The 27,976-nt window shown below is 45.9% G+C and overlaps 2 protein-coding genes and 1 long non-coding RNA gene across 3 annotated transcripts in view; 2 read left to right on the top strand and 1 right to left on the bottom strand.

The window, feature by feature from the left end:
* Positions 1-8,101, bottom strand: part of LOC140726291 (probable E3 ubiquitin-protein ligase HERC6) — a 47,727-nt gene extending 39,626 nt beyond the window's left edge. Inside the window, exons 1-4 of the mRNA XM_073042475.1 lie at positions 7,766-8,101; positions 3,944-4,103; positions 1,335-1,408; positions 1,029-1,250 (exon numbers count right to left, since the gene is read on the bottom strand). Of these exons, the coding sequence (XP_072898576.1) occupies positions 1,029-1,250; positions 1,335-1,408; positions 3,944-4,103; positions 7,766-7,997 (688 nt within the window). The 5' untranslated portion in view covers positions 7,998-8,101. The remainder of the gene's footprint in view (positions 1-1,028; positions 1,251-1,334; positions 1,409-3,943; positions 4,104-7,765) is intronic.
* On the top strand, positions 7,481-9,496 carry LOC140726296 (uncharacterized). Its single transcript, XR_012098604.1, has 3 exons — positions 7,481-7,569; positions 8,120-8,322; positions 9,279-9,496. It is a non-coding gene; the product is annotated as an uncharacterized lncRNA (long non-coding RNA).
* Positions 9,497-21,958: 12,462 nt separating this feature from the next.
* Positions 21,959-27,976, top strand: part of LOC140726290 (probable E3 ubiquitin-protein ligase HERC3) — a 97,636-nt gene continuing 91,618 nt past the window's right edge. Inside the window, exon 1 of the mRNA XM_073042474.1 lies at positions 21,959-22,342. The gene's annotated coding sequence lies outside the window, so the exon portion shown is untranslated. The remainder of the gene's footprint in view (positions 22,343-27,976) is intronic.

Raw genomic sequence — 27,976 nt, 5'->3', positions numbered from 1 at the left:
TTTTTCGACAGTCTGAGCATTTTGACGGGACAGAAACAGTGTTAAATATCATTCATTGTTAATTTTGAATCAATCATGTTTTCCCTTAACTGGTGTAAATAGTAACTATATCACTATATAATAAGCTGTGAAGTGTGCAATAGTGAGCAAAACTTGGTGTAACTACAACCAAAAGATCAATAGAATCTGAAGGACTATTTCTGCAGGGCTCCCCCTTGACCAGTTGGATTGAGAAGCAGCCCACTGCAGTTGAATGTATTAAATGGGTTGAGGTTCAAGCAATAAACCTGGACCTCCTGGGGCCTGTTGGCAGCCAGTGCGAGGCTGTTAAAGATATGGTCTGACCAATGTGGGTAAAACTCCACAAGTTCACTTTCAGAATATTGGGAAATCCCAACGATTCAGCATCTGGTTCACCAGATAACGTTGGTCTCATTCCTTCTTTACTCACTGGGACCCGGATTCCTGAATTCCCCTTCAGCTTACCTGCTTCGTGGTACATCATCATATGTTATAACCTTAAAAAAGATGAATTAAGAAGTCCAATTATCTAGAAAACATGCTAGTCCAGCATCACCAAAATCCTGAACTACCAGACTACTGGAGACTGCAAATGCTTCCACTTTCTGAATCCTGGTAGAGGTGGCCACTCTCAGAAGTCTTTGCTTCCAATACCTTGGGTTGAATTCTAAAACCAGAGTTAAATTCATACGCAAAACTTCATCTGGGATGGCAAACAACATGGAATTGAAACTTTCATCCGCTATGTGGTTCGTTCTAGGCTGCACCTTCCACACTCACAAGTCTGGTCCCACATGGTGAATTTCTGCTGACCTGGCACCAGGAAAGGAGGAATACTGATCCCTTTCTCTCCTTAATCCCTACACACAGGAAGAATGAAGTTCAATTGACTTCTATTTCTTGCACACATAAATTCAAAGTTGTAGCTCCACTGCATATAAAGCCCATTTTGTTACCATTCATTTTTTTTTACTGGATCTACAAAACATAAACTAATGTGTTCTTACCTTTCTTGTCCTTGAGCCCCAGCTGGCCATGTTCATTCCTTCCCCATCCATGCACTGCCCCTGATAGAGATAGGGCAAAGCTGTGGCTGCCCCCTGCAGCAATCAGAGCTACAGGTATCCCAGTCAGATTCTTCACTCTCTTTGGATAGTTCTGCTTTTCCAAGGCTTTTCCATTTCCCAGTTGACCGTAAGTGTTCTGTCCCCAGGAATAGACTGTACCATCTAAAGAGAATGAACAAACCTTTCATTTAGAAATTCCAAGAACAGACAAGACAATAAACAATTCTACAAACAATAATATATTACCTTGAGAAAGAGCCAGTGAGTGGTAGTGGCCACATCTAATCTGTACAATAGGAACTCCAAAATCTTTTACTTTCCTGCAAGTGAAAGACAAACATATTTCCAACTGAAAGTAATGTGCACAACTACATGTATGCACGGGTGCAATAAAAAACTTACTTGCAGCAGCATTACAGGGCAGATACCATCATAAAAGTAGCATTTACAAGAAAACAACATAGACATAAATTATACACAATTTTTACATGAAAGAATACAATCAGAACAGAGGAATAATTTTAGCACCAAGTGATTAAAGTGTTGTTGATAGTGGGCCGGGGGGGGGGGGGGGGTTCAGCCATTGATTCAGGAACCAAATGGTTGATGTGAAGTCACTGTTCTCAAACCTGGTGGTGTGTATCTCCTGCCTGATGGTAGCGGTGAGAAGGTGGCATGGGCCAGATGTGAGATCTTTGATGATCGATATTGCCTTCTTAAGGCAGTGCTGCGTTTATAATACTGTTGGTGATGAAGGGTGTGCCTGTGATGTATTGGGCTAAGAGCACTACACTCTGAAGCTTTTTACACTTGAATTAGCATGCAATCTGTCAGGATACTTTCATTCGCACATTTTAGAAATTTTGTTTTTCAAACGCTCAATGCTAAGATCCTTAACCTCCTGAGAAAGTAAAGATGCTGCTGCACCTTCTTTGTGATTGCTTCTGTGTGCCAGACCCAGGACAGGTTATACAATATGTTAACACCCAGCAATTTAAAGCTACTGCTCTCTCCAATAAAGTGTGTGTGTGTGTGTGTGTGTGTGTGTGTGTGTGTGTGTGTGTGTGTGTGTGTGTGTGTGTGTGTGTGTGTGTGTGTGTGTGTGTGTGTGTGTGTGTGTGTGTGTGTGTGTGTGTGTGTGTGTGTGTGTGTGTGTGTGTACGACAGTTTCTACAATTAAGGGTGGTGAAAGAATCAGAATTAATAATACATCTGGGATCATAACAACTGTGGTTTAAAGGGCTCAGCTGGCTTTCCAAGAGAAAGCAGTCTTCACTTTTTTCATTTCTGACTGTTTAACGGTACCAAGCCGAGACTTGTTAACGGTCAGCAGTAGCTCTTGAGTTGCCATTTCTTATTATTTCCACAGATAGGCAATGTCTTCTTGAGAAAGAAAACAGGAGTATTTGCATGAACTTTTACCATTTGTGAAGATAGCTCAGCACATCACATAAACCATCCTCCCCTGTGTGGACTCTCTCTGTACTTTAAGCTGCTGTGGTAAATCAGCCAACATTATTTGAGACCCCACCCACTCCACATATTCTTTCTCCATCACCCTTCCAACAGAAAGAAGATATAACAGTATGCATCCAGTTCAAGGAGACCTTCTGTCCTATGTTATAAAACTATTGAACAGATCTCTTGTATAATAAGATAGACTTCTAGCCTCAGAGTTTATCTCATTATGACCTTGCACCTTATTGTCCACCTGCCCTGCACATTCTTTGTAACTGTAGCACTTTATTCTGCATTGATATTGCTTTTCCCCGTACAACCTCAATGTACTGATGTGATGAAATTACCTGCATGAATAGTATGCAAAAGTAAGTTTTCACCATACCTTGGTGCGCATGATAATAAGAAACCAATTTAACAATTTTATTTACTAATGATATTGGCTGTCTGATAATCCACTATTAATGAGTCTGCAACACATGCAGACATAATGCAAGGAAATGCCAAAAACTGAAACCTCAGGATACATCAGTCACAAAATTATCTGTGCCTCCCAAGCATGCTACACTGACCACATTCTCCATCTCTCATTAATCATACATTGGATTCATTAATTATAGCTTTTGTCAGAAATTCTACTAGCCTGCATATTGATGCACCATCAATAACTCTCTGAGACGTGAGTCGAGATATCGACTTTTATTGACTGGAAGAAAGAACAAGCAGTAGTTGACCACCATACTACATCCTGGAGACTGAGGGCAGGGCTCAGGCCCCAATCGCCTTTATACCGGGGTCTGTGGGAGGAGCCACGGTCAGTGGGAGGAGCCACAGGAGCAGTCAGCGGGGGGGGGGGGGGGGGGCGGGTCCAGACAGGTATATGTAGTTCACCACACATACGAATAATTTTTTTGTGATATCCAAGGGACCCCAGTTTATTCCCTGAGCAAGTCGTCAGAGACTGAATTTAAATACTGAAATAGTGCTTTCCCCCAACTGCCACTTTTGGCAATGACCCCCGTGACTGTGAAACAACTTGGAAAAGTTAGCCTCAATATAGGAAGACTGGCAGTGACTCAGGATTCACCACCCAGTATTAACTTGATATCACCAAGCTTCACAGAGGAAGTATTATCGACTGCTGATGGTTGATTTATAAAATTGCACTAGCATTATTAACCAGTGCTGGAATATGCAGATTTGACAGTCCTACTTTGAATAAAATACTTGAACTGATGTGGCAATGTAGGTACTTAGGATATCTAAAGAACTATGGATACAATAAGGGAAATATGTAATTGGTGTAAAGTGACAACACACGACAAAAGGCCATCTAGGCCATTTCGTCTGCAGTGAGCAAGAGCCGTTCACATTGCCTTTGGTACTAGAGTCAATACCTTGGTTTAGAAACACAGGTTGGGTAGTCCTCCTTCCCCAGCTGACCATAGGTTCCAGCACCCCAGGCAAAGACAGATCCATTTTCACAAAGAGCCAATGTATGGTACTTTCCACAGGCCACATTGACAATTGTTTTTGTAGCCAGAGAAGTGACCCGATCTGTGAAATAAGCAACATGTGCAAATATTATTGTCACCAGGTTCGGATATGGCCTCAAGTGCAGAATGAGACACAATGAAGCGGGTCGATAGTTCACAGACTTTAATGCAAACAATGTTAAAGGGAAATGAAAACAATAAATGCTAGGCCAAACAGGGCCGTTAACAAAAACTCTCAAATGGAAAATGAAGCTGATACTCCAGCTGGAAAGAACAGCCAAATATAAAACAAATACTGCTAGTTTTCAGAGTCAGTTGACTCGACAGTCCAATTTCTCAGGCAAGGCCTAATGCAAGCAGGCAGTGAAGTATTGCTGTGCCATGTCCAAGTCTCGACAAGCACTACAACAAGTATGGAGTTAAATACTATCATGAAATAAGAATTAGCTGACATGTGCATATTCACAAGCACAATTGCCGTATTGACTGCGCTGCCGAATCCGTGGCTGTGACAATCATACACTGTGAAAATTCACTGACTCCAGAGCAAACAACAAAAAAACAGCTGATATAATTTGAAATCAATGTAACAGGAAATAGATTAATTTCAAATTTCAGACCTGTTTGCTGCCTTCCCAACAATGGAAACTTTCTCTAAGTCAATTCTGTGTTAGCTGTGGCTTAGTTGGCAGTACTCTTGAGACAAATGGTTAACAAATCCAGAGATTTAATTAATTCCATATTATCTGCTTTCATTGCCTCTCGGGGCAGGCCAGTCCACTTATGTAGACTCACACTTTCTACACGAATTGTTAGATTTCCCATTCATTCTTTTAAAAAGTGAAACCCTGCTGGTTTCCTTGGCTGCACAAATCTAGGGAAGGCACACTGCCCACTGGGTCGTATCCTATGACCGGTTCTCCAACATCTTCTGTCTTCATCTCACACTGAACAAAAGACCCACCTAACATTCCAAAGCATCTGTTATCTCTCACTATAAACCAAACCTGCTTCTACAGAAAGACCATTACTTTAGCAGTGAAACCTTTCCCAATATGTTACACTCTCCCCTCATCAAAATTAGTCATATTCTCATGACGTTGAGATAATTTGTCACCACTTCAAACAAAGCACAAAGTCCAACCCAGGTATAAATGGCAGTCAACAAGGGGATAGGTGCCACACTCTGTTCCCTGGGTACAATAAAGACATCTGTCTTTGGGGGGTGGTGTGGTTCTCCTGACTCTTTGGGACCTCCTTACCCTATCATAGACTTCTTCAACTTCAGACACTCCCTGGGTTCTTTCCTGTCTAACTGGGAGGCTCCTGCCTGTCCATTACTCGTGGGACCCATAACCACGTATCTTAATCACTTTATCGGACAATAGTTTAACACAGGGTTAAAAACACAACCCACTAGATCAATGCCCAGGGCAATCACACAGTATCTAACAAAATCAATCCCGAACGATACCCCCACAAATGAAACCCCGCTGGTTTCCTTGGTTGGGTAAGTCTAGTCTCGCCAAACCCATGAGATTGGGATGGCCCTCCCACTCCAAACCCTGGTTTGTGTGGATGTTGTGTAATTTGCAGCCCTGTTACAACTCGGTGCCAAGAAACAACAGACAGCACACTGCATCTGATTAAAGGAATTATATTTGTGAATCCTAACTAATGAGTTAGTAAAGAAAGAAAAAGCAGAAAGGGTCCATTATAATTAAACAGTCAAAGTGCACCAGTTGGAGCTCAATTCACTGATCCTAGTCGATCTCGTCGTCTGGCTCCATTGAATCACAATCTCTCCACCGTGTCGGCTTCTACAGAAAGACCGTTACGTTATCAGTGAAACTTTTCCCAGGGTGTTACAAATGAAAAAAAATGTGATGATGCTGTTTACAGTGAAACCTTTTCTGCTGGAGAGTATCTAATGTGCACCAGAATCTGCTTCCATCAAGGTTAAGCATGTACTTTGTCATTGGTGTGAAGACTGAAGTATTGGGTGGAGAAGGCCAGTACTGGCAGAACAAGATGTTTACTCACTAAAGACAGAAAACCACAGCACCAAGTTCAGGGAGTTACTTTTCTACAACATCAGCTTCTTAAACCCAATATGAACAATGGGCCACTACAGACAGCTGCCATGATGAGGCCACTCTCCGGTTGGAGGAGGAACACTTCATATTCCCTTTGGGTACCCTCCAACCTTAGCATAAACATCAGTTTTTCTAACTTACATTGACTTCTCCCCCTTTCCCCTTCTGAATTTTCCAATCCCAATTCTGGATCTCCCCTTACTCCTTCTCTTCTCCTCACCTGCCCATCACCTCCCTCTCGTGCTCTTTCTCCTTGCCTTTCTCCCATAGTCCGCTGTCCACTCCTATTAGATTCCTTCTTCTTCAGGCCAACACCTGATCCACCTATCACTTCCCAGGTTCTTATCATCCTCTCCCCAACCCACCTATCTTCCCCTTCATTTGGTTTCACCTATTTCTTCCCATGTTGTTTGTAACCCTCTCTCCCCCCCACCTTTTTTTTTACAAAAATTTTAAGTACACCTGATGTACTGTTTTTATCAGGTTTTACCCTGCAGAAAATAACTTGCTGCCTTCCAAAACTCCAAAAATAAACAGAGAATATTACAGCACAGTACAGTCCTTTTGGCCCACAATGTTATGCTGACCTTCATCCTCATTCCTTTCCCGGGTTCCCCCACCCCCACCCTTTCTGACAATGATCTCAGTCTCAAATGTCCATTGCTTATTCCTCTCCATACTGTAGATGCTGCCTCACCTGCTGAGTTCCTGCAGCATTTTGTGTGTTACTCTGGATTTCCAGTATCTGCAGAATCTTGTGTTTCTGATGGTGTCTCTTGTATTGCATAAATGTCTTGAGTTGAACTTTTCCCCTTTGTCTTTGCTGTCTAATTTAGGTAAACATTTTTTCTGTAGCGATGTGCCTGTGATGCTGGTACGCAAGTATTTTGTTGTACCTCTACCTCATAGTATTTGTGATTTCAACTCAACCTGAATTTGCAGCTGAACACCAGGAAAAGATTAGGCTAACTGGGAGGAGATGTTGAGTGTATGCTGTCCGTGGAGATAGAGGAGAGAGTCTGATGGCATTTGATAGGGCGGGACAGTCCGCGGAATCATCTTGGTGAACCGGATGTCAGTGCATGGTACAGTTATTCCACTCCAAACAAGCACTGTGACTGACGTTTTCTACATCCCACTGACGCTGGAGAGAAAACGAAACTATCCAAAAAGAAACCGCTGTGAGAGAAGCGGGGAAACGAAACTACTTCTCATCGTACCTTCAGGCTGGGTACGGAGCATAATACAAATGGATACATTAAATTACTAAACATTGTTCTTTATTTTGCATTAATTGTCATGAACTTAAATTATTGTTAAATTTAATTATCTTTGGGTTATACCGGGAGACTGCACCTCGGAAAGATGTTGAAAATCGGAAAAATTGATGCCAGAAATCTGAAAAAAACAAAAAAATGCTGGAAACACACAGTAAGTCAGACAGCATCTGTGAACGGAGCAACAGAAAGGGTTCGGTCTGCGATTCTTCCTCACAACTGAGGAGGGGAGAAGTTTAAGTTAGGAAGGTATTGGTATTGAAACTGGTTAAAATTCCATTGTGATCTTAGGGTCTCTGGTCTCACGGTCCAGCGTGAAATTTCGCGCAGGGTTCAGTCTGAATGCTTACCCAAGGCAGATTGGTCATTTTTTCTTCCGAGCTGCCCGCTTTCGTTCTGGCCACAGGTATACACGGTACCGTCTGTCAGCAGGAACACCGAGTGCTCTGCCCCGCATGAGACCTCCTTCACCGGCCGGTTCCACAGAAATTCGATCTCTCGCGGTCCGTGTTCCCCACTGTCCGACAGGGCTACTTGGACGGCCACACCATCTCCCCAACAGAACATCTTCGTGTGTTCCATTCTCTGCTAACGTCCGTCCCGTATCTCTGTTAGGCAGAGATAGAGGCAGCACTGGAAAGCTTGTCTAATTATCATAGATGCCCGACCTTTCAGTCCACGTCTCCGCCTTCTTATGTCAACAGCAACTCTCAATAACGTGACGAAACATCCCAAAGCAACGGTCCAATTTGACACAACGCCAGAGACTTGGTCTAATTCTCAAGGAGTATGTTTAAGGAGGGAGCAGGGCAGCACATACAGGACGCCGGAGGAACTCAGCAGATCAGCCAGCAGCAGTTATGAGGAACTTCATCAGGAATGGAAAGGAAAAGAAGATAGGTGAGAGGTAAGGTGGGGGTCGGGGAGGGTTAATGAAAGAAGCACGAAGGTGATAGTTGTAAGAGATAAGGGACAGGACAGTGGATCAAGGAATAAAGGAGGTGAACCCGAGAGTGGGGGGGATGAGCAGGTCAGGAGAAGGGTGAGGTGGAGAATAGGTGAGAGGGTAACCAGACTGAATGGAAAACGAGGGGAAGGGGTAATTACTGACAGTGCATAGCTTGGCGATTTCTCAGCTGAGACCACAGTCTCCAGTGGTGGAGCAATTAAAGTAAGGATGAGGCAAGAGGCCTCCAAAACTGGTCAGTAATTATCCATCAGGTAAATTCATTTGGGGCAATCTGAGACCATTTTATATTTCACAATTTCAGGATGCCCTACTTAGAGCTGAGATGACTTGAACATAGTACAGCACCGGACATGTCCTGGTGAAGGTTCTCTGTTCGATGCATCGACTGTTTATTTCTCAGAGGTCTGACCTACTGATTTCCGGTTCCCAACCTTTTTTATGCCATGGACCCTTACCATTAACCAAGGGGTCAATGGACCCCTGGTTGCTAGACCCTGCCAGCATTTTGTATGTGTTACTCTGATTTATCTAGAGAATCTCTTGTGTTTAGTATGGCAGTAGGTAATTCAGCCCTTCATGTCTGTGCTGACCATGATGCCAATCTAAACTAATCTCATCTGCCCGCACATGGTCAATATCCTTCTATACTTGGCTGTTCATGTTATCTATCTAAATGCCTTTTAAATGCAACCATCATATTTAATTCCGCCACTGCCCCGAGCAGTGTATTCTAGACACCCAGCAGTAAAACATTGCAAACCTCCATTAAACTTCCCCCCTTCACCTTAATCCCACATGCTCTAGTATTTGAGGATTATTTCTGGGAAAGGACTGCATCTACCCTATCTATGACATTCACACTTATATACATTTCTATCTGGTCACCTCCTCAGAGTCTGATGCTCCAGAGACCGACCAAACTCTCCTTATCACTGATACCCTCCAATCAAGGCAACAGCCAGGTAAGCCTCTTCTGCATTCCCTCCAAAGCCTCCACATCCTTCCTGCAGTGTGGTCACCAGAACTGCACACCATGTTTCCAGATGTGGCCCAACCAGAGTTTTAACACGACATTCTGACCTTCATACTCATTGTCCTGACTGGAAAAAAAACAAGCATGCCAAACAAGTTCTTTACCATCTTATCTTCTGGTGGTGCCACTTTCAGGGAGTTATGGAGTTGCTTTGATACTGGGTGCGAATTTGACCTCGAGAGGAGCTGCAGCCTCTTCCACAGATGAGTGTAATGGGGTGGATAGATAGTTACTGAGATGGTGTGTTCCTTCTGCTGCTTATGCAGGCCTTCCCTGTGCTGTGCGGAATATTTTGTGGCACTTTGGAACACGTAGGATATATGTATTTGAAAGGTGGTCAAAATGCTGATATGGCAAAATGTGAAAATGGCCAGGTGGAGTGCAAGGAAGAACACCTTCTGTACTAAAATTGACATTTGTGTTATCTCTTGTACAAATGGTGTTCATATTTACTCTGTTTGCTCAAGAATATTGTTTATTTGATGCTCTTTCCCCGTGTTGCTGCTGTAAGTTTTTCATTGAATCTGTGCATACCTGTACTTGTACAGCTGGCAATAATCTTAATTTTGACTTTGATTCTGTTTTCAACAGTGTTGTAGTATTGTTCACATCTCAGAGGATAGTAGGAGCTGTAGCATCTGCAGCATGACAGCAGAGAGGAAAGGAAAGGACGAGAGTGCAACTCGATCCTTGATTTTGTATTTGCGGTTTGTCTTTTGCACGCTAGTTGCTGGTCAGTCTTTGTGTGTAGTTTGTCATTGATTCTATTCTGTTTCTTTGTTCCACTGTGAATGGCTGCAAGAAAACGAATCTCAGGCCAGTATATGGCAACATATATGTACTTTGTTAACAAATTCAATTTGAACTAAAATTTGAGTGATCAGTGAGGGTCTGTGTGTGTAGTTACAACCCACTGGAGAGGGAGAGAGGGAGAGAGAGAAATGAAGAGAAGGTGTGCAAGTCTCACCTCATGGATAAAGGCAACATACATTGTTGAAGATCCCTTCCATTTTCTCACAGCTCCCATCCAGCAGAAGACACAGAAGCCTGAAGTCCCACACCACCGGGTTCAGGAACAGTAACTTCCTTTTAGCCAATTGATTCTTGAGCCAACTGGCATAACCCTAATCATTAGAGTTTTACAACACTATGACTAGCGCAACTGTTCTTTTTTTGGAAAAGTTATATATAATTTATGCTTATGGTTTTCTTGTCAATTCTGCTTTAAGGATGCCATGTGCCTGTGATACTGCTGCAGGTAAGTTTTTCATTGCACTTGTGCATGTGACAATAAACTCAACTTTGATTTTGTGTACCAGAAAATCAAATGACATTTTGAGAAGATAAATTCATTTTTAATCAGCAAAGAATTCCCATGGACATTACATCAGAAAATTATGATTGTTTCAGTATGATCATTTCTTGAAAGATACTTTTGGGTCTGGTCTAAAGGTATTGGAGAAATATAAGAGCTGTTTGAGACATTTTGAGGAATTAGGATTTGCAAGAGTTATGATTCTAAAGCCGCTGTTTGATAAAACTTGTGTCAGGTACTGGTCCACAAGCAATCCTGTTTATGCAAAAAGTAAGTGCGTGTGATCACTTGAATTGAGTCTGATGGTGTCCTAAAGGCTGATTTATACTTCTGCGTAGGCTCTACGCCATAGCCTACGCAAGTGGCCTACGCTGTTGAGAGTATTTATACTTGTACGTTGGTGTATCTGTGTCGCTCTGTGATTCACCGCCAAAACGCTAGTTGGCGGTGGGGTTTCTATGCCACTGTGTTGAGTTTCTTTGTGTACTTCAAACAATGGTGACTGAAACTGAGCACATCATGTTGGAGTTGGAGCTAATAACTGTTGAACAGGAGTCACTTTTATTGAAATTACTCCAACACAGAAAAGAGAGAAGATGTCGGAGGCGATGGTGAACAGATTGAGGCAGAAGGGGGGTGGATTTTCTGTGCTTGTCCGGCCACTGAGAGACATGGAGAAGGAAATGCATTTGAAATATTTTTGGATGTTGGCAGGTAGATTTGACGATTTGGTTCATCGTTCAGAAGCAACTGGAAATGCGTAGGAGGAAATGCGATGCTACCAAGCGGACCAATCACAGTTGTTGTGGTCTGTGTCGCCGTGATGCATAGTTACATTTTTGGGTAGGTGCGCGTCAGGCTACAGTGTAGGGTACATGGCTACGCCATACCTACGGCGTAGATTCAATACAGAAATAAAAATTGGCCTTTAGGGTTTGTCTATTGGTGGGTCCTCATTTGGCTGTACAGGCCGATCGGAGATCTGCGTATTCTGATGCAGTGTGGCAAGAATAAATGGTGACTCTAGTTAGTGGCTTGGTCTTTTGGCTTAATGGTTCAATTTAATAACAGAGAATATATACAGTATACAACCTGAAATCTTTTCTCTTCACAGATATCCATGAAACAGAAGAAAACCCCTGAATAATGAATGACCAAAAATATTAGAACCCCAAAGCCTCCCAACCCCCTCCCACGCACAAGCAGCAACAAAGGCATCAACTCTCACCACCCACCATAGAAGCAACAGCAAAGCTCCCAGACACCATGATCTAGAGTCCATCAAAAACTAGTATGTGTTCCAACCCTTCGACATCTCAGTCAGGCTCTTTCTTTCACTAGTGAGGGGGAGAGATATCGCTCCTGCAACTGACAAGAGAGGAAACCAATGGCTCACTGTTTCTGCAGGGTCCCTTATTCGAGTTCCCCCAATTCAAGGACTAGCAGACCCTCACTCAACGCCAAGGGAGAGAGATCGCCCAAGTGGAGGGGCCTTCTTTCAACACCAGCATATACTGCTGTCTCGATGTTTCAATCTCCTGCAACACCTCCGCTGGTAACATCAGTGAGGAATCAGACTGTCCACAGGGCTGCATCCCGAAGACACACATCTTCCAGGCCATACCTGGAAATATCAAAACACCAGGCTGTTGGGCGAGTTCTGAAAGCGAAAACCCACTGTGGTGAACTAGATATACCTGTCTGACTGCTCCTGTGGCTCCTCCCAAGACCCTGCTGACTACCCCTGTGGCTCCTCCCACAGACCCCTGTATAAAGGCGACTGTGGCCTGCTGCTCTCCCTCATTTTCCCCAGGATGTAGTGTTGTTCTTCAGTCAATAAAAGCCGATATCTCACTTCCTAAGTCTCGGCGTGAGTTATTGATGGTGCATCACCCACCGCTCGGGAAGAATTGCAGTTTGAGTGCAGCTGCAGATCACGGACTCCAACAGGACCCCAGCCACTTTGAAAAGGTAAAAATGTCAGGAACGCGGCCGGATGGACCCAAACGCAGGACGCAGACACTGAAGTACTAGGGGGAGGGCAGGATGGGGATGCCATGGCACTTAAGGGTAGAGCTGAGGTTCAGGTAGATAGAGTGTCAGGCAGGCAGAGCGGAGCGGGCTCCCGGAGTTCAGGCAGGCAGGTAGACAGGTCCCTGGGGTTCAGGCAGGCAGGCAGGTAGACAGGTCCCCGGGGTTCAGGCAGGTAGACAGGTCCCCGGGGTTCAGGCAGGCAGGCAGGCAGACAGGTCCCCAGGGGTTCAGGCAGGCAGGCAGGTAGACATGTCCCCGGGTTCAGGCAGGCAGGCAGGTAGACAGGCTCCCAGGGTTCAGGCAGGCAGGCAGACAGGTCCCCGGGTTCAGGCAGGCAGGTAGACAGGCTCCCGGGGTTCAGGCAGGCAGGCAGACAGGTCCCCGGGGTTCAGGCAGGCAGGTAGACAGGCTCCCGGGGTTCAGGCAGGCAGGCAGACAGGTCCCCGGGGTTCAGGCAGGCAGGTAGACAGGCTCCCGGGGTTCAGGCAGGCAGGCAGACAGGTCCCCGGGGTTCAGGCAGGCAGGTAGACAGGCTCCCGGGGTTCAGGCAGGCAGGCAGACAGGTCCCCGGGGTTCAGGCAGGCAGGCAGACAGGCTCCCGGGGTTCAGGCAGGCAGGCAGACAGGTCCCCGGGGTTCAGGCAGGCAGGTAGATAGGCTCCCGGTGTTCAGGCAGGCAGGCAGACAGGTCCCCGGGTTCAGGCAGGCAGGTAGACAGGTCCCCGGGTTCAGGCAGGCAGGCAGGTAGACAGGCTCCCGGGGTTCAGGCAGGCAGGCAGACAGGTCCCCGGGTTCAGGCAGGCAGGTAGACAGGTCCCCGGGGTTCAGGCAGGCAGGCAGGTAGACAGGTCCCCGGGGTTCAGGCAGGCAGGTAGACAGGCTCCCGAGGTTCAGGCAGGCAGGCAGGTAGATAGGCTGCCGGGGTTCAGGCAGGCAGGCAGGTAGATAGGCTGCCGGGGTTCAGGCAGGCAGGTAGACAGGTCCCCGGGGTTCAGGCAGGCAGGTAGACAGGCTCCCAGGGTTCAGGCAGGCAGGCAGACAGGTCCCCGCAGTTCAGGCAGGCAGTTAGACAGGTCCCCGGGTTCAGGCAGGAAGGTAGACAGGTCCCCGGGGTTCAGGCAGGCAGGCAGGTAGACAGGCTCCCGGGGTTCAGGCAGGCAGGCAGGTAGACAGGTCCCCGGGTTCAGGCAGGCAGGTAGACAGGCTCCCGGGGTTCAGGCAGGCAGGCAGGTAGACAGGTCCCCGGGGTTCAGGCAGGCAGGCAGGTAGACAGGTCCCCGGGGTTCAGGCAGGCAGGCAGGTAGACAGGTCCCCGGGGTTCAGGCAGGCAGGCAGGTAGACAGGTCCCCGGGGTTCAGGCAGGCAGGCAGGTAGACAGGTCCCCGGGTTCAGGCAGGCAGGTAGACAGGCTCCCGGGGTTCAGGCAGGCAGGCAGGTAGACAGGCTCCCGGGGTTCAGGCAGGCAGGCAGGTAGACAGGTCCCCGGGGTTCAGGCAGGCAGGCAGGTAGACAGGTCCCCGGGGTTCAGGCAGGCAGGCAGACAGGTCCCCGGGGTTCAGGCAGGCAGGTAGACAGGTCCCCGGGGTTCAGGCAGGCAGGTAGACAGGCTCCCGGGGTTCAGGCAGGCAGGTAGACAGGTCCCCGGGTTCAGGCAGGCAGGTAGACAGGCTCCCGGTGTTCAGGCAGGCAGGTAGACAGGTCCCCGGGGTTCAGGCAGGCAGGTAGACAGGTCCCCGGGTTCAGGCAGGCAGGTAGACAGGCTCCCGGGGTTCAGGCAGGCAGGCAGACAGGTCCCCGGGGTTCAGGCAGGCAGGTAGACAGGTCCCCGGGTTCAGGCAGGCAGGTAGACAGGCTCCCGGGGTTCAGGCAGGCAGGTAGACAGGTCCCCGGGGTTCAGGCAGGCAGGTAGACAGGTCCCCGGGGTTCAGGCAGGCAGGTAGACAGGTCCCCGGGGTTCAGGCAGGCAGGTAGACAGGCTCCCGGGGTTCAGGCAGGCAGGCAGACAGGTCCCCGGGGTTCAGGCAGGCAGGTAGACAGGTCCCCGGGGTTCAGGCAGGCAGGTAGACAGGTCCCAGGGGTTCAGGCAGGCAGGTCTAGTTGGCTAGATAGGCTGGCGGAGAGCCCTCCCTGGGCGGGCCGCATATATCCCGGGAAGGGCCGCCTCCCAGGCGGAAACACCGGAGGCCTGGGCACGACGCGAACCCCTAGGCGGATGCGGGGCACGATCCCAGAGTTCGGGCGGAAGAGGAGGACAGGGCAGAAGAGAGCCTTCCCTGGGCGGGCCGCATATGTCCAGGGTAGGGCCGCCTCCCAGGCGGAAACACCAGAGGCCTGGGCACGACATGGACCCCTAGGCGGGTGCGGGGCACAATCTCCGGGTTCGGGCAGAAGAGGAGGACGGGGCAGAAAGCCCGCCGGGCAGCGGCAGACGGGCCGGACCTGCCCGACGGAGGCAAGGGATAGGAACGGGCAGAACCACCGCCGGGCAGCGGCAGGTCAGCCGGACCAGCCTGACGGAGGCAAGGGGTAGGAACAGGCATAGGTCCAGGGTGACCAACACAACAGTCATGATAACGGGAAAATCAGGAATGGCTGGCAGACAGCACGACCGTGCGAACAAAACAAACGAGCGGAGAAACGGGACCAGCACATGGGAAGAAAGGTGGGGGAGAGGACCAACCTGGCAGTACTGGTACGGGGCAGAGAAGCATGATGAGGAGTAGATCTGAGCCCGGGCAGGATAACAGAATGCAGAGAAGAGTTCAGAGCCGGCTGAGAAACAGAACAAAACGACCACCCGCCTGGTCCCAGTCCCAAGGCCCCTTATAAACACCTGCAGCTCAATGAGTCACAGGTGTGCCTCCTTGAGCCAGGAGGGTCCTAACTAGATCACGGGTGATGGGAGGGTCAACTGCAGGACCCGGAGTCTGGAGCCCTTGGACCGGATCAAAACCCGGAACGCGGATTCCAGACCAGACCCTGACAAAAAAAGAGACATGAGAAGAGAAGAAATTAAACTGTTTTGCAGATGAACTGGAAGATGTCATCCAGGTCCACAAAAACCTCTGGCGCCATCTTTAGCTCCTCCCTTCGGTCAATCCAGCCTGTGCAGAACTATTCTGGTTCCACTGACTAGCACCTGGATCACAGGTTTCCTTAACCCTTCCATCCCTGTATCTATCCAAATTTCACTTAAATGTTGAAATAAAACATGCATGTACCACTTCCATTGGCAGCTCTTTCCACACTCACTACATCCTCTGAGTGATGAAGTTGTCCCTTATGTTCCCTTTAGCATTTCCCCTTTCAACTTTAACCCATGACCTCCAGTTCTAATTGCACCCATTGTTTTCCCTTAGTTGGTAAAAAAAAACTGCTTGTATTTATCCTATCTATACCACTCATAATTTGGTGTATCAAAACTCCCCTCATTCTCCCACAGGGAATAAAGTCCTAACCTATTCAACCTTCCCCTATAGCTCAGATCCTCAAGTCTCAGCAACTTTCTTGCAAATTTTCTCTGCACTCTTTCGATCTTATTGAAATCTTTTCTGTAAGTAGGAGACCAGAACTGTAAATTTAAGAAATTTAACCTAATGGTAACAAAGCAAGATGAAAGATCTCTTGGACTATTTGTTGTCTCCGCATTCTGTGAAGGGAAGACCAGAGTTAACAAAAACTATTCATTTGAAAGCTCAGTGACTTGAAACATGATTTTTTCCCCACTCTCATAGATTCTACTTGACCTGTTCATTTTGTGGGTATTTTATACTTTGATACTCGAATTTCAGAAATTTGGAATTGCATTAGGATTTGCTTGAAATGGAACAAAAATATGTGAGAGTGAACCACTGTTCCACAAAATAGAAACAATGTCTTTTAAGGGGGAAGTGGGCCAACTCAATGCCCCTTAATGAAAACACATTGTTCCTGCTTATTGAAAGTGAGTTGCAGGGTCATAGAGTTATGTAGAACAGAAGCAGGTCCTTCAAGCCACCAGGTCCATATCAACTCCATTATTCTAATGCCATTTACCAGCATTTGGTCTTCTACTCCTTGATGATTCAAATGCTCATCCAGATATTTTTTGAAGGATATTAGATTAATTATTTCCACAATCCCCTTAGCATGCTGCAGATTACAAGCACTCTGAGGTGAAAAATAATTCTTCTGAAACCTCCTCTAAATCCTCTCGTCTTCACCTTAAACCAACTTATACAAAAAGCTGAAAAGAAAAGTCAGTTTTATTGTCGTTTGTACAAGTGCAATGGAAAGCAATGCCATGGGCACGTAGCATCAGATAAGCAGCATTCACCAGAAAACATAAATTATACACAATTTTTACCAGAAAGGACAGAATTAGACCATGAAAAGCAAAGACCACTGCAGTGAAAGTGATAAAAGTGGCCATAGTGCTGCTATACTGAGGTGGTGATTAGGGATGTGCAGGTTGGTTCAAGAATTGAATGACTGAAGAGAAGTAGTTCTTGTGCCTGATGGTGCGATACTTCAGGCTTCTCCTGCCCAGTAATAGCTGTGGAAAGATGTAATGGTCTGGTTGGCGAAAATATTTGATAATTGATGTTGCCTTCTTGAGGTACTGTCCTGTGGAGATACTACTGATGTTGGGGAGGGACATGCCTGTGATGTATTGGTCTGAGTCCATTACTGTTATTTCGACATGCACCCGAGCACGCCAGCCCTCCAGGGTTTAGATGATCCAATTCTCCGGAATATGGACAGCTGGCACAGCGCCTTTAAAGATTCAGCCCACCATGTTAATTGGTGGCCTTGTTTTAGTGTCAGGATTTTAATATTTAAAGAGCACTTGAATTGAGGTTTGGTACTCAATCATCAGTTCAACTTTGGATTCGCAACTAGCATCTAGTTTAGATCCCTGTCTTTGTTTCAGTCCCATACAGTGTCTCGATTCTAGACTTGGATACTCCTGTACTTTGGTCCTAACCTTCCTTGCCTAGATCTCTTGTCACCATACGATTAAGCCTAACATGGACCCAGTGCGGTATCAGAGCCTCTTGTCAGCGAGAAAGTTTCTGTACAAAGCCCGGCGATACACGACCTCCAGATCGCCATGTGCTAACTATCGCAGGGAGGAAGCCGGAGTTGCTCGGGTGAGGCTGACAGTCGCTCTGCGGAGTCACTCCATCTTCCGACCCCGGAGAGATTTGCCAGTGACCCGGGCTCTAGCTGTAGCTTCCTCATTCAGTGTTCATTGGTGTTAGAACTCCAGCCATCTCGGTTACCTACAGAGCATGGAAAGGCGGCCTTCATGATCTCTCCCCTGATTGGGAGAGACCTGACCTGGACCATCATGCATTGGGAGCTGAAGTGGGAGATTTGTTTGGAATTGGAGGAATTTATGGGTGTCATGAAGAGGGTGTTTCATCTCCTGGCAGAGCAAACAGAGTCTTGGACTCTCTGATGAAGGTATGCAAGGGCAGTCAGTCAGTAGCCAACTGCGTTATTGAATTTTGGACGTTAGCTGAGGTGAGGAGCTGGAATGGGGAGGCCTTGGCCTCTTTGTACTGACATGGACTCTGAGGCAAACTACAAGATGCCCTTGCCTTGGGAGAGCCAGTAGAAGACTTAATGGCTCTAATCGACCAGTCCATCCAGCCGATAATTGCCTGCTGGAGCAAGAGCGAGACAACCTCAAGAGATCGAAGAGGGTTAACCTGAGCCTGGACTCAGTTCCACTTCCCGATCTTGGATGGTGACCAGCCTGTCTCCAGCTCAGGATCTGGTCGAATCTACACAGATCAGCTGCACAAGACTCTCTGCCGATGAGAGGTCCCAGTGTCAAGAGTGAAAGTTGCTGCTATTACTACAGGGAAGCAGGTCACCTGCGGGCCGAATGTCTGAAGCTGCAGCCATCACTGCTAAGCCTGTCCAGATTCAGGAGGACTGTTGATTCTAGTGCTACGGTGAAGGTGGAGATCTCCTGAGTTAAGAAACAATGAGAGATGAGTGCCTTTGTGAACTCTGGGGCAGCCGGTAATTTCCTGGACTTGGAGACCTCCTATCAGCTCAACATACCTCTGATGGATTTGAGGCAGCCCATGCCTGCAACAGCCCTCAACAGTCGTCCTCTTGGTTCCAGGCAGTTCCTTCAGTAAGTATGGGTTTTGCAGAAGAGGATGGAGGAACATGTGGATGACATTTGTTTCAATATCGTCAATTCCCCTCACATAATGTGAACTGGAAGGAAGGGACAATCATTTGCTGTGAGAAGGGATGTCTTCGGCTTGGTGTTCTGACCCCCAGACTTTCTCAAGACCAGCGGCTGATGAGGAGGCACACTTTTGTTCGGGGTAACCTGAAGCCTTTGGGAGACCCAGTCCTGCTTCCAAGGGCAGGCAAGCCATCTGCAGCCAACAGGATGATGCGAGTCCCAGCCCTGTCTAGTCAGGGGTGCACTGGAACTAGAGAGAAAGGGTCTCTAGTTCAGGAGGAAGCCAAGCAGGTGCCCGAGAGCTCTGGGATTCTAGCAGCCAAGCAGAAGGGATCCAGTCACCAGGGAAAGGTTCCAAAATGTAGACCCTTGGAGCCTAGTCCCAGGAACACAAATACCATTTGTGGCATCTTGTTGCTGTTGTCTGAGGATGTGGATGAGGGTTTGGACTCTGATTTGGTCTCTGTTTCAACTAAAGACTAAATAGTTAACCTATGGAGGAGACTCTGAGGTCTGCTGAATCACTTCATGGAGCCTCAGGAGTTATCTTCAGAGGGAGGTTTGGGAGCAGGTGCAACAAGCAAGCTGATCAAAATCCTTTCCGTCTACAAGGAGTTGGAAGAGGTCTTCAGCAAGGGAAGGCCTCAACTCTTTGAAGAGTACATAAAGTGTGACAAGATCTGAAGGATTATTCAATATGGACTGTTCCTTTAAAAAGAGAGAGAGTATGTGTGCTAATTCAGTGAGAGAGAGAGCAACGAAAACCTGTGAGTTGCCTTGGAAATGGCAAGGCAGAGCTATATGATAGACAGCTGGTTTTCAGCAGTTGTGAAATATATATACGGTCAACTGGCTTTGTAATCAGACACACCAGAGGCACACGGAAGACACTGATGAAACTGACACTGGTTGGGCTTTGTGTGCCCATGACAAAGGTGGGGTTTTTGCTCACAGTGTGGACAAAGGGGTGACCAGTGGAAAGCTATTGGTGTGGTTAACCCTTCCTTGGGTTGATAGCTTTACAAAGTGAAAACGGCATCCTCTTTTGTGTGGTCACAGTCGGTGACTTTAATAAGTTTCGGGAGCAGGAGGACAATGTGGAAGATTCGACGGCATTGGCACTGGGAAGGCAAAACATCTCTCTCTCTCTCTCTCTCTCCCTCCCCCCCCCCCCCCTTCAACCTACTCAATTCAATATCCAGAACTAAACTGAATTCATACCTATTCCATCGTAAAACTGTATCATTTATCACCTGAGCTGGGAGAAGTTTGGGAACTTTATTTACTCACTTATATATGCATATACTCTGCTAACCTGTTTGCCTTATCTTGTTTTATATTACTTTATCACGTAATTAGTAATAAAATAGTGTTTTTAACAGACAACTCAGACTCCAGGTGTGTCCATTTCTGCTGGTCCTTTTTAATCCGTTAAGGGGTACGTAACAAATTGGGGGCTTGTCCAGGATATGAACAAATTAGTGGGAGCCATTCTAAAAATTGTTGGGGGCTTGATTGAATAGTTGATCTGATTGGGGAACCCCTGAAGCGTTGGATGATGCTAAGAGGGATGTGCTGTTGAGAATTGCTCATAAGTTAAAAATTAATGTGACTACTAGAATGAAGAGGGCTTAGGTGCAGACGTTAATAGCACAGTATTATGTATCCAGGGGAACATTTGAAGGGGATGTGTTGGAAATGTTTGCTGAAGGTAAAGTACTTACTGAGGCTGAGGTTCAGCTTCAGGCAGCAAAAATGAAGTATGAGTATGAGTTGCAGTTAAAACAGCTCGAGGCTGATGAAGCAGAAAGGCAGAGGCCGTTCGAGCTGGAAAGGACAGGGAGGATACAGCTAGGAGGTCAAGTGCCAGGTAGTGGTGATGAGCTGGTGGTACCGTTTAATATCAGCCAAGAAATTAAGTTAGGACTGCCATTTGATGAAGCCGAAGTGGATAGGTATTTGCTGCACTTCGAAAAGGTGGCCCAGTTTAGGAAATGGCCAAGGGATCAGTGGACTGTCCTGTTACAAAGTGTGTTGAAGGGGAAGGCTCAGCAGGCGTACTCTGTCCTGACCCTTGAACAGTCAAAGGATTATGGTACAGTGAAAGATGCTGTGTTTAAGGTTCACAAATTGGTTCCGGAGGCACAGAGACAAAAGTTCAGAGATTTGAGGAAGTCTTGGAACCAAACCTATGTGGAGTTTGCCCATGAATAAAGAGTGTATTTTGATCGTTGGTGTACCTCAAAAAGGGCGAATGAGGATATTAACGCCTTAATGGAGTTGATGCTAATTGAAGAATTTAAAAACTGTGTCCCTGATAACATAAAGACGTACTTGAATGAAAAAGAGGCTGTGGCCCTGTCAGTCTGCTAGGTTAGCATGCTTTAACCCACAAGGTAAAGTTTTTCCCGAGCAAAAGCTACCAAAGGAACAGCAGAGATAACAAAGATACCCCACAGGTTAAACCAGGTAAGGGAGGTGAATGGGTGTGAAGTTGGAAGACAGTGGCAGGTGAATGATAGATGAAGACTAAGAGAGAGAGAGAGAGAGGAAAAAGGGAAAGAAAAGGATGGGGCAAGGTCGGGAGAGGGGAATGATAGGAGACAACTGCTGTAACATGATAACCAGTGTGTACTCTGATAAGGTGAGCATGGGAACCATTATGAGAGAGGTTGATGGTGGTATTTGGAACTAGATGGGGGGTGGGTGAAGGAGGAGGTGGTACCAGTATGTGCACTGGGAGGGTGCTAAATATGTCTTTACTCAAGGAAGGAGCATGCTTCGCTCTTCAAGGCAATGCACTTCCATTGCTATTTTAAGTGGGTTAGTGTCTCAGAAGGAAAATGCATTGCTTTTGGTTATGGGAATGTAAGTCCCTTTAAGACAACACAGTGCTGCTGTTCATTGAAGTGGGTTCATACCTCTCTAAAACCAGTAACTACTCTGGTACATGTTGGTGAGTTACATTACATTTGTTAATCCAAGGAAGTTGCATGCCCTTTTAAGAGAATACATTGCTCTTGCTCCGATTTCGGAAGGATGCCGCTTTAAGACGACGTCTTCCCTTACATCCGTATGGGCCAGACGCTGTGCGGGGAGGTCTGGCTACGATTGGTGGAAGCGACTGTCTATCATTGCGCGGGGCTACCAACCTGGAAGCGAAAAGTTGCCACGGACTGTACGTCCAGGGGGCGAAGGCGAGTGATTGACAGATACTGGCTGTCACTCATCTGGGGTTCGGTGGGGGATCAAAGGCGACGACAGCCCCTGGCGGCAGCTGCCATCGGCTTTGCCCACCGTCTCTGAATAGGCGCAGTGTTTGCAAACACCTCCGGGCTTCCCCTGCCCATAACAGTTCGCCACCAGAAAACAGCAACATTCAGGTAACTTTATAGCAATGATCAGACCTACTTCCTGCTCTTCTTTCCCTTTGAGTCCACACGCAGACGCCCCCCGGTGAGTGGCACAGTGGTTTTGGGGCATCGAAGTTCACACGGTACAGGGCGGGCTCTGTTTAGTCTGTTTTCTGCAACATATTCACAAATAGGGTGCTGAGCCTCGCCCCCGCCGGGAGCGTTTCTCTTGGAAGGTCAAGCGTCTGAACACTCCAGGAGTCGGGAGATCATGGGATGGTGATTTTTGGCTCTCCAGATAATTTAACTCTGTAATACAGCTTGATTCTCCCAATGTATTACTGAGGGAGTGCTCCATTGTCTTAGGGACTCCCTTTTTAATGCGGGCCCCATCTGTCTTCTCAGCTGTTTGTGAAATATCCCAGGACGCTGTTCGAATCAGGGTCGGGGGGGGGGGGGCTTCTTCTCAAATTCTTGAATCAAATTCAATCCTTGGCTGACATTACAAAATACAAACTGTGTCACTGCTGGTTGAAGGATATTACTGTGCACGAATTGTTGCCTCACTTCCTACATGACACCACTTGTTAAAGAAACTAGGTGCACAATGATTACGTACCATGACCCGTAACTTAAGAAAGGAAGGCGTGAGAAAACAACCGTCTAATATCAGTTATACGGAAATTGCTGAAATCTGTTATGAAGGGAGTGATGGAAAGTCATAATATGAGCCAACATCTACCGATGAAATATTTGAGTATGTGACGGGAAACCAGTAGATATGGTGTATTTGTATTTCAAAGTAAATCTGTTATCGAAGTACATAAATGTCACCGTATACAACCCTGAGATTTGTTTTCTTGTGGGTATATTCAATAAATCTATAGAATAATAACCATAACAGAATCAATGAATGATCGTCCAACTTGGGCGTTCAACCGGAGTGCAGAAGACAACAGACTGTGAAAATACAAACGGAAAGAAATAATAATAAATACACAAGCAGTAAGTAATGAGAACATAAGATGAAGAGACGTTGAAAGTGAGTCCGTTGATTTTGGAAGGCTGTTATTAAGATCCCACGGAGATTGCTGCACAAAGTTAGAAACACCTGGAATAGGAAGTAATCCATTTATTTAGACTGAGAGTTTGTTGACAAACAGCTGGAATAGATAGAAAACACAAGGGATTCTGCAAATGTTGGAAATATGGAGTGACACAGACAAAATGCTGGAAGAACTCAACATGTCAGGCAGAATCACTAAAAGGAATAAAGAGTCCATCTTTTGGGCTGAAACCCTTCATCAGGAATAGATGGGTCTTCTTCCATTGACAGGCTGTGGCAAGTTGAATACCACAATGATCACTGCTTGATCCTCAAACTATTCACAATAAATAAACAATTTGGATGAGGGATTCAAGTGTAACACTACTGAGTTTTCTAACAGTGAAGAACATTATATAAGGTTACAACAGGATCATGATGAACTGGAGAATTGGCCAAGGACTAGCAGATGAAATGCAACTTGGACAAGAATGAGATATTGCCCTTTGGTAAGTTAAACTAGAGCAGGACTTACACAATAAATAGTAGGAGACTCATAGAGTAGAGAGACTTAGGGATACAACTACATACTTTCATGAAGATGGGAACACAGGAAGACAGCATGGTGAAGATGGCAATTGCCACTCTTGCTTCATATGCCTTCCTAGGTCAGGGTGTTGAGTACTGGATTTGGGATGTCATTTGCAAGTCTCTAGTCAGACTATACTTGGTCTGTACTGTAAGTAGATGAATAAAGGGTGAGCTTATTGAAAAAAAATGTTAGTGGGCTTGTCAGGATAAATATGGGTGGGATATCTCCTCTGATTTGAGACGTTTAGAGCCAGGGGTCATAGTGACAAAATAAAGGACAGCAATTTAGGACTGAAATGAGAAGACATTTCTTCATTCAAGGGTGGTGTGGCTGCGGAATACCCTGACTTGGAGGGTTGTAAAATCCAATCATTGATTTAATTGAAAACATTTTCATGAGAATTCTGCTTTTGGGGAAATAATTGGATATGGGCATAGGGCAGAAGTGTGGTGTTGAGAATTTAAATGTCAAGAGAGATGGTGAATTAAATCAAGTAGGAAACAGAAGTGTATGTCTTGCTGATTATCAAAGAGCCAGAAAAGAACTCAAGAAGGCGATTATGAAAGCCAGCAGAGGCAATTAGAAGTGCTTGGCAAAGAACATCTTCTCTGGTCACAGGCATAGGTTGAAGGACTGGCGAGTAGTTAATGCTGTTTCATTTTTCAAGAAGGGAAATAAGGGTAATCCTGGAAACTATAGAACGGTAAGTCTTATGTCAGTGGTAGGAAAGTGACTGGAGAGGATTCCTAGGGGTAGAGTTTATGAGCATTTGGATAACCATGGATATAATTACAGACAGACAGACAGACATACTTTATTGATCCCGAGGGAAATTGGGTTTCGTTACAGCCGCACCAACCAAGAATAGTGAAGAAATAAAGCAATATAAAGCCATAAATAATTAAAGAATAATAATAAGTTAATCATTCCAAGTGGAAATAAGTCCAGGACCAGTCTATTGGCTCAAGGTGTCTGACACTCTGAGGAAGGAGTTGTAAAGTTTGATGGCCACAGGTAGGAATGACTTCCTGTGACGCTCAGTGTTACATCTCGGTGGAATGAGTCTCTGGCTGAATGTACTCCTGTGCCTAACCAGTACATTATGGAGTGGATGGGAGTCATTGTCCAAGATGGCATGCAACTTGGACAGTATCCTCTTTTCAGACACCACCGTCAGAGAGTCCAGTTCCACCCCCACAACATTACTGTCCTTATGAATGAGTTTGTTGATTCTGTTGGTGTCTGCTACCCTCAGCCTGCTGCCCCAGCACACAACAGCAAACATGATAGCACTGGCCACCACAGACTCATAGAACATCCTCAGCATCGTTCGGCAGATGTTAAAGGACCTCAGTCTCCTCAGGAAATAGAGATGGCTCTGACTCTTCTTGTAGACAGCCTCAGTGTTCTTTGACCAGTCCAGTTTATTGTCCATTCGTATATCCAGGTATTTGTAATCCTCCACTATGTCCACGCTGACCCCTTGGATGGAAACAGGGGTCACTGGTGCCTTAGCCCTCCTCAGGTCAACCACCAGCTCCTTAGTCTTTTTCACATTAAGCTGCAGATGGATTTAGGGGTTAGGGACAGTCAGCATGGATTTTTGCAGAGCAAGTTATGCATTACTAACTAAATTTTGAGAATTTAATGTAGATGATTGATGAAGGTTGTGTTGTGTATATTGTCCACATGGATTTAAAATATTTGACAAGGCCCCTCGTGGGAGGCTTATCAGGAAAATGAAGATGCATGGAATCCATGGTGAATTAGACATTTGGATTCAAAATTTTCCCATAGAAGAGAGAGGATATAATTGATGGGACTTGTTCTGGCTTGAGGTCTATGACTAGTGGTGTTTTGCAGAGATCCATTCTGGGACCTCTGTAATTTCTGATTTATATATATGGTGTTGTGGATAATAAGAAGACTGGCAAAGGATCCAGTAGGTTAGAGATCAGTTGCTGATATGGGCAGAGAAATGGCAGGTGGAGATTAGCCCAGCCAAATGCGAAATGTTTTGGGAGATCAAGTATAAAGGGCCAGTAAACTGTTAATGAAAAGACCCTTACCAGTGTTGATGTGCAGGGGGATGTTGGGGTGCAAGGGTGGTAAAGAAGGCTTATGGCATGCTTGCCTTTGTAAGTTGAGGAATTGAGTTCAAGCGTCAGGAAGTTTGGTTGCAGCTTTATAAAACTCTATTTAGACCACACCCAGAGTGTTGCATTCAATTGTGGGTGCCCCTTATAGGAAGGATGTTGAAGCTTTGGAGAGTGTGCAGAAGGATGCTATTTGGTTCTGTGGGCCTGTGCTATAGGGAGAGGTTGACAAACTTGGGTTGTTTCTGTCTGGCATGGCAGGTGGTGGGGTGGAGAGTGACCTGATAGAAGTTTCTAAGATTATGAAAGGCATAGATAGACAGCTGGTGTCTTCCTCTCAGGGTTGAAATGTCTAATACCCAAGGGCATGCATTTAAGCTGAGAGGGGTTAAGTTTAAGGGATGTGCAAGGCAAGTTTCTTTTACACAGAGAGTGGTGAGTGCCTGGAAAGCTCTGTGGGGGGTGGTGGAGGCAAAATATGACAGAGTTGTTTAAGAGGCTCTTAGATAGGCACATGAATGGGCAGGAAATGGAAGGATATGGACTTTGTGTAGGTTGAAGATTAGTTTAGTTGGATATTTGATTACATATTTAATTAGTTTAATGCAGCATTGTGGGCCAAAAGGCCTGCTCCTGTGTTGTTGTGTTCTGTGTGTATGCTCAGTCACGCTCTCACCCGTATCTGTATGTGTTCATTCACGGATGTGAGTGCCACTGGAAGGGCCAATATGTTTGTTGCTAATGCTTATTCATGAGTTAAGTGGCTGATAAGAGTGGACAATGTTGTTGTGTGTCTGGAGTCACGTAGACACCAGATGTGAAAAGAGTGCCCATTTTCCATTTTTAGGGGGAAATGGTGAATCAGATCTGACTTCAGCTGGCAATGTCGCAGTCACTGCTGCTGAACCTAGCTTTGTATTGAACTATTTGACCAGGTGTCCTTGGGTTTGTTAACATAAACACTACAGTGCCTTCATTGCATTACTTCTCCATGATATGCCTCACTGCTTGTAGTTGCATTAGAGTCTCAGTTGACATGTCACCAATTGTAGCTCAACATCTTGAGTGAGATTGACCCAATGGTTGAGTTGTAAAGACTTCACTAATATAGCACCTGGAAAGTCCACTTTTTTTGAAGTCACTATTGTAATGTAGGGATCCCCCCCAGTCACTTTGAATGCAGAAATCTCCCATTAAGAGCAATGTGATATTGACCAGATAATTTATTGGGGAAAGTTGATTGTGGAGGTGCCGTGAAATCTTTAGTGACCTCCTAGACAGTGTACAGAGACTTGGTCAAATGTTTTATCTGAAGACCAGCGCTTCTAACAGAGCTGTTCATCCCCAGTACTGATGTGTTAGTGTAATTCTTCTTGTTCAAGACTCTGGAGTAATACTCAAACTCACAACCTCCTGATTTGAAAACCAGGAGTTTCACTCACTAAACACAGCTGACAGACAATATGAACAAAATGTTGTCCAGTTCATGGAAATTGTCAGTCTCATTAAGTCAGAGACACTTTTGTTTTAATGCTGTAATTTAAAAATGAGTTTATTTAATGATTTGAATGTTTTACCCACTGAACACCACTTTTGCCACCTCTTTGCAACCCCACAACATCAAATTTGTTTTAGATCCTGTGTTGTGGAAATCCATAAGGTAGGATATCTGGTCATTATGGGACTTTGTTTTGTGTAAGAAATCCACATTACAGCAATGTCTGACTTTTCCTTTTTTCATATTCAGGTGAGTATGGTGTTCTGCAGGGGTTGGAGTTGGGATTGCTTCTATTGTCAGTGATTTGGATGATGGAATTGATTGCTTTGTCGTGAAGTTTGCAGAGGAAAGGAAGATAGGTGTTGAGGAAGCAGGGAATCTTCAGAAAGACTTAGATTGGGAGAATGGGCAAACAAGTGACAGATGGAATACA

The sequence above is a fragment of the Hemitrygon akajei genome, chromosome 4 (genome assembly GCF_048418815.1).
Source record: "Hemitrygon akajei chromosome 4, sHemAka1.3, whole genome shotgun sequence".
Classification (NCBI taxonomy): domain Eukaryota; kingdom Metazoa; phylum Chordata; class Chondrichthyes; order Myliobatiformes; family Dasyatidae; genus Hemitrygon; species Hemitrygon akajei.
This window is presented reverse-complemented; position numbering and strand designations above follow the sequence as displayed.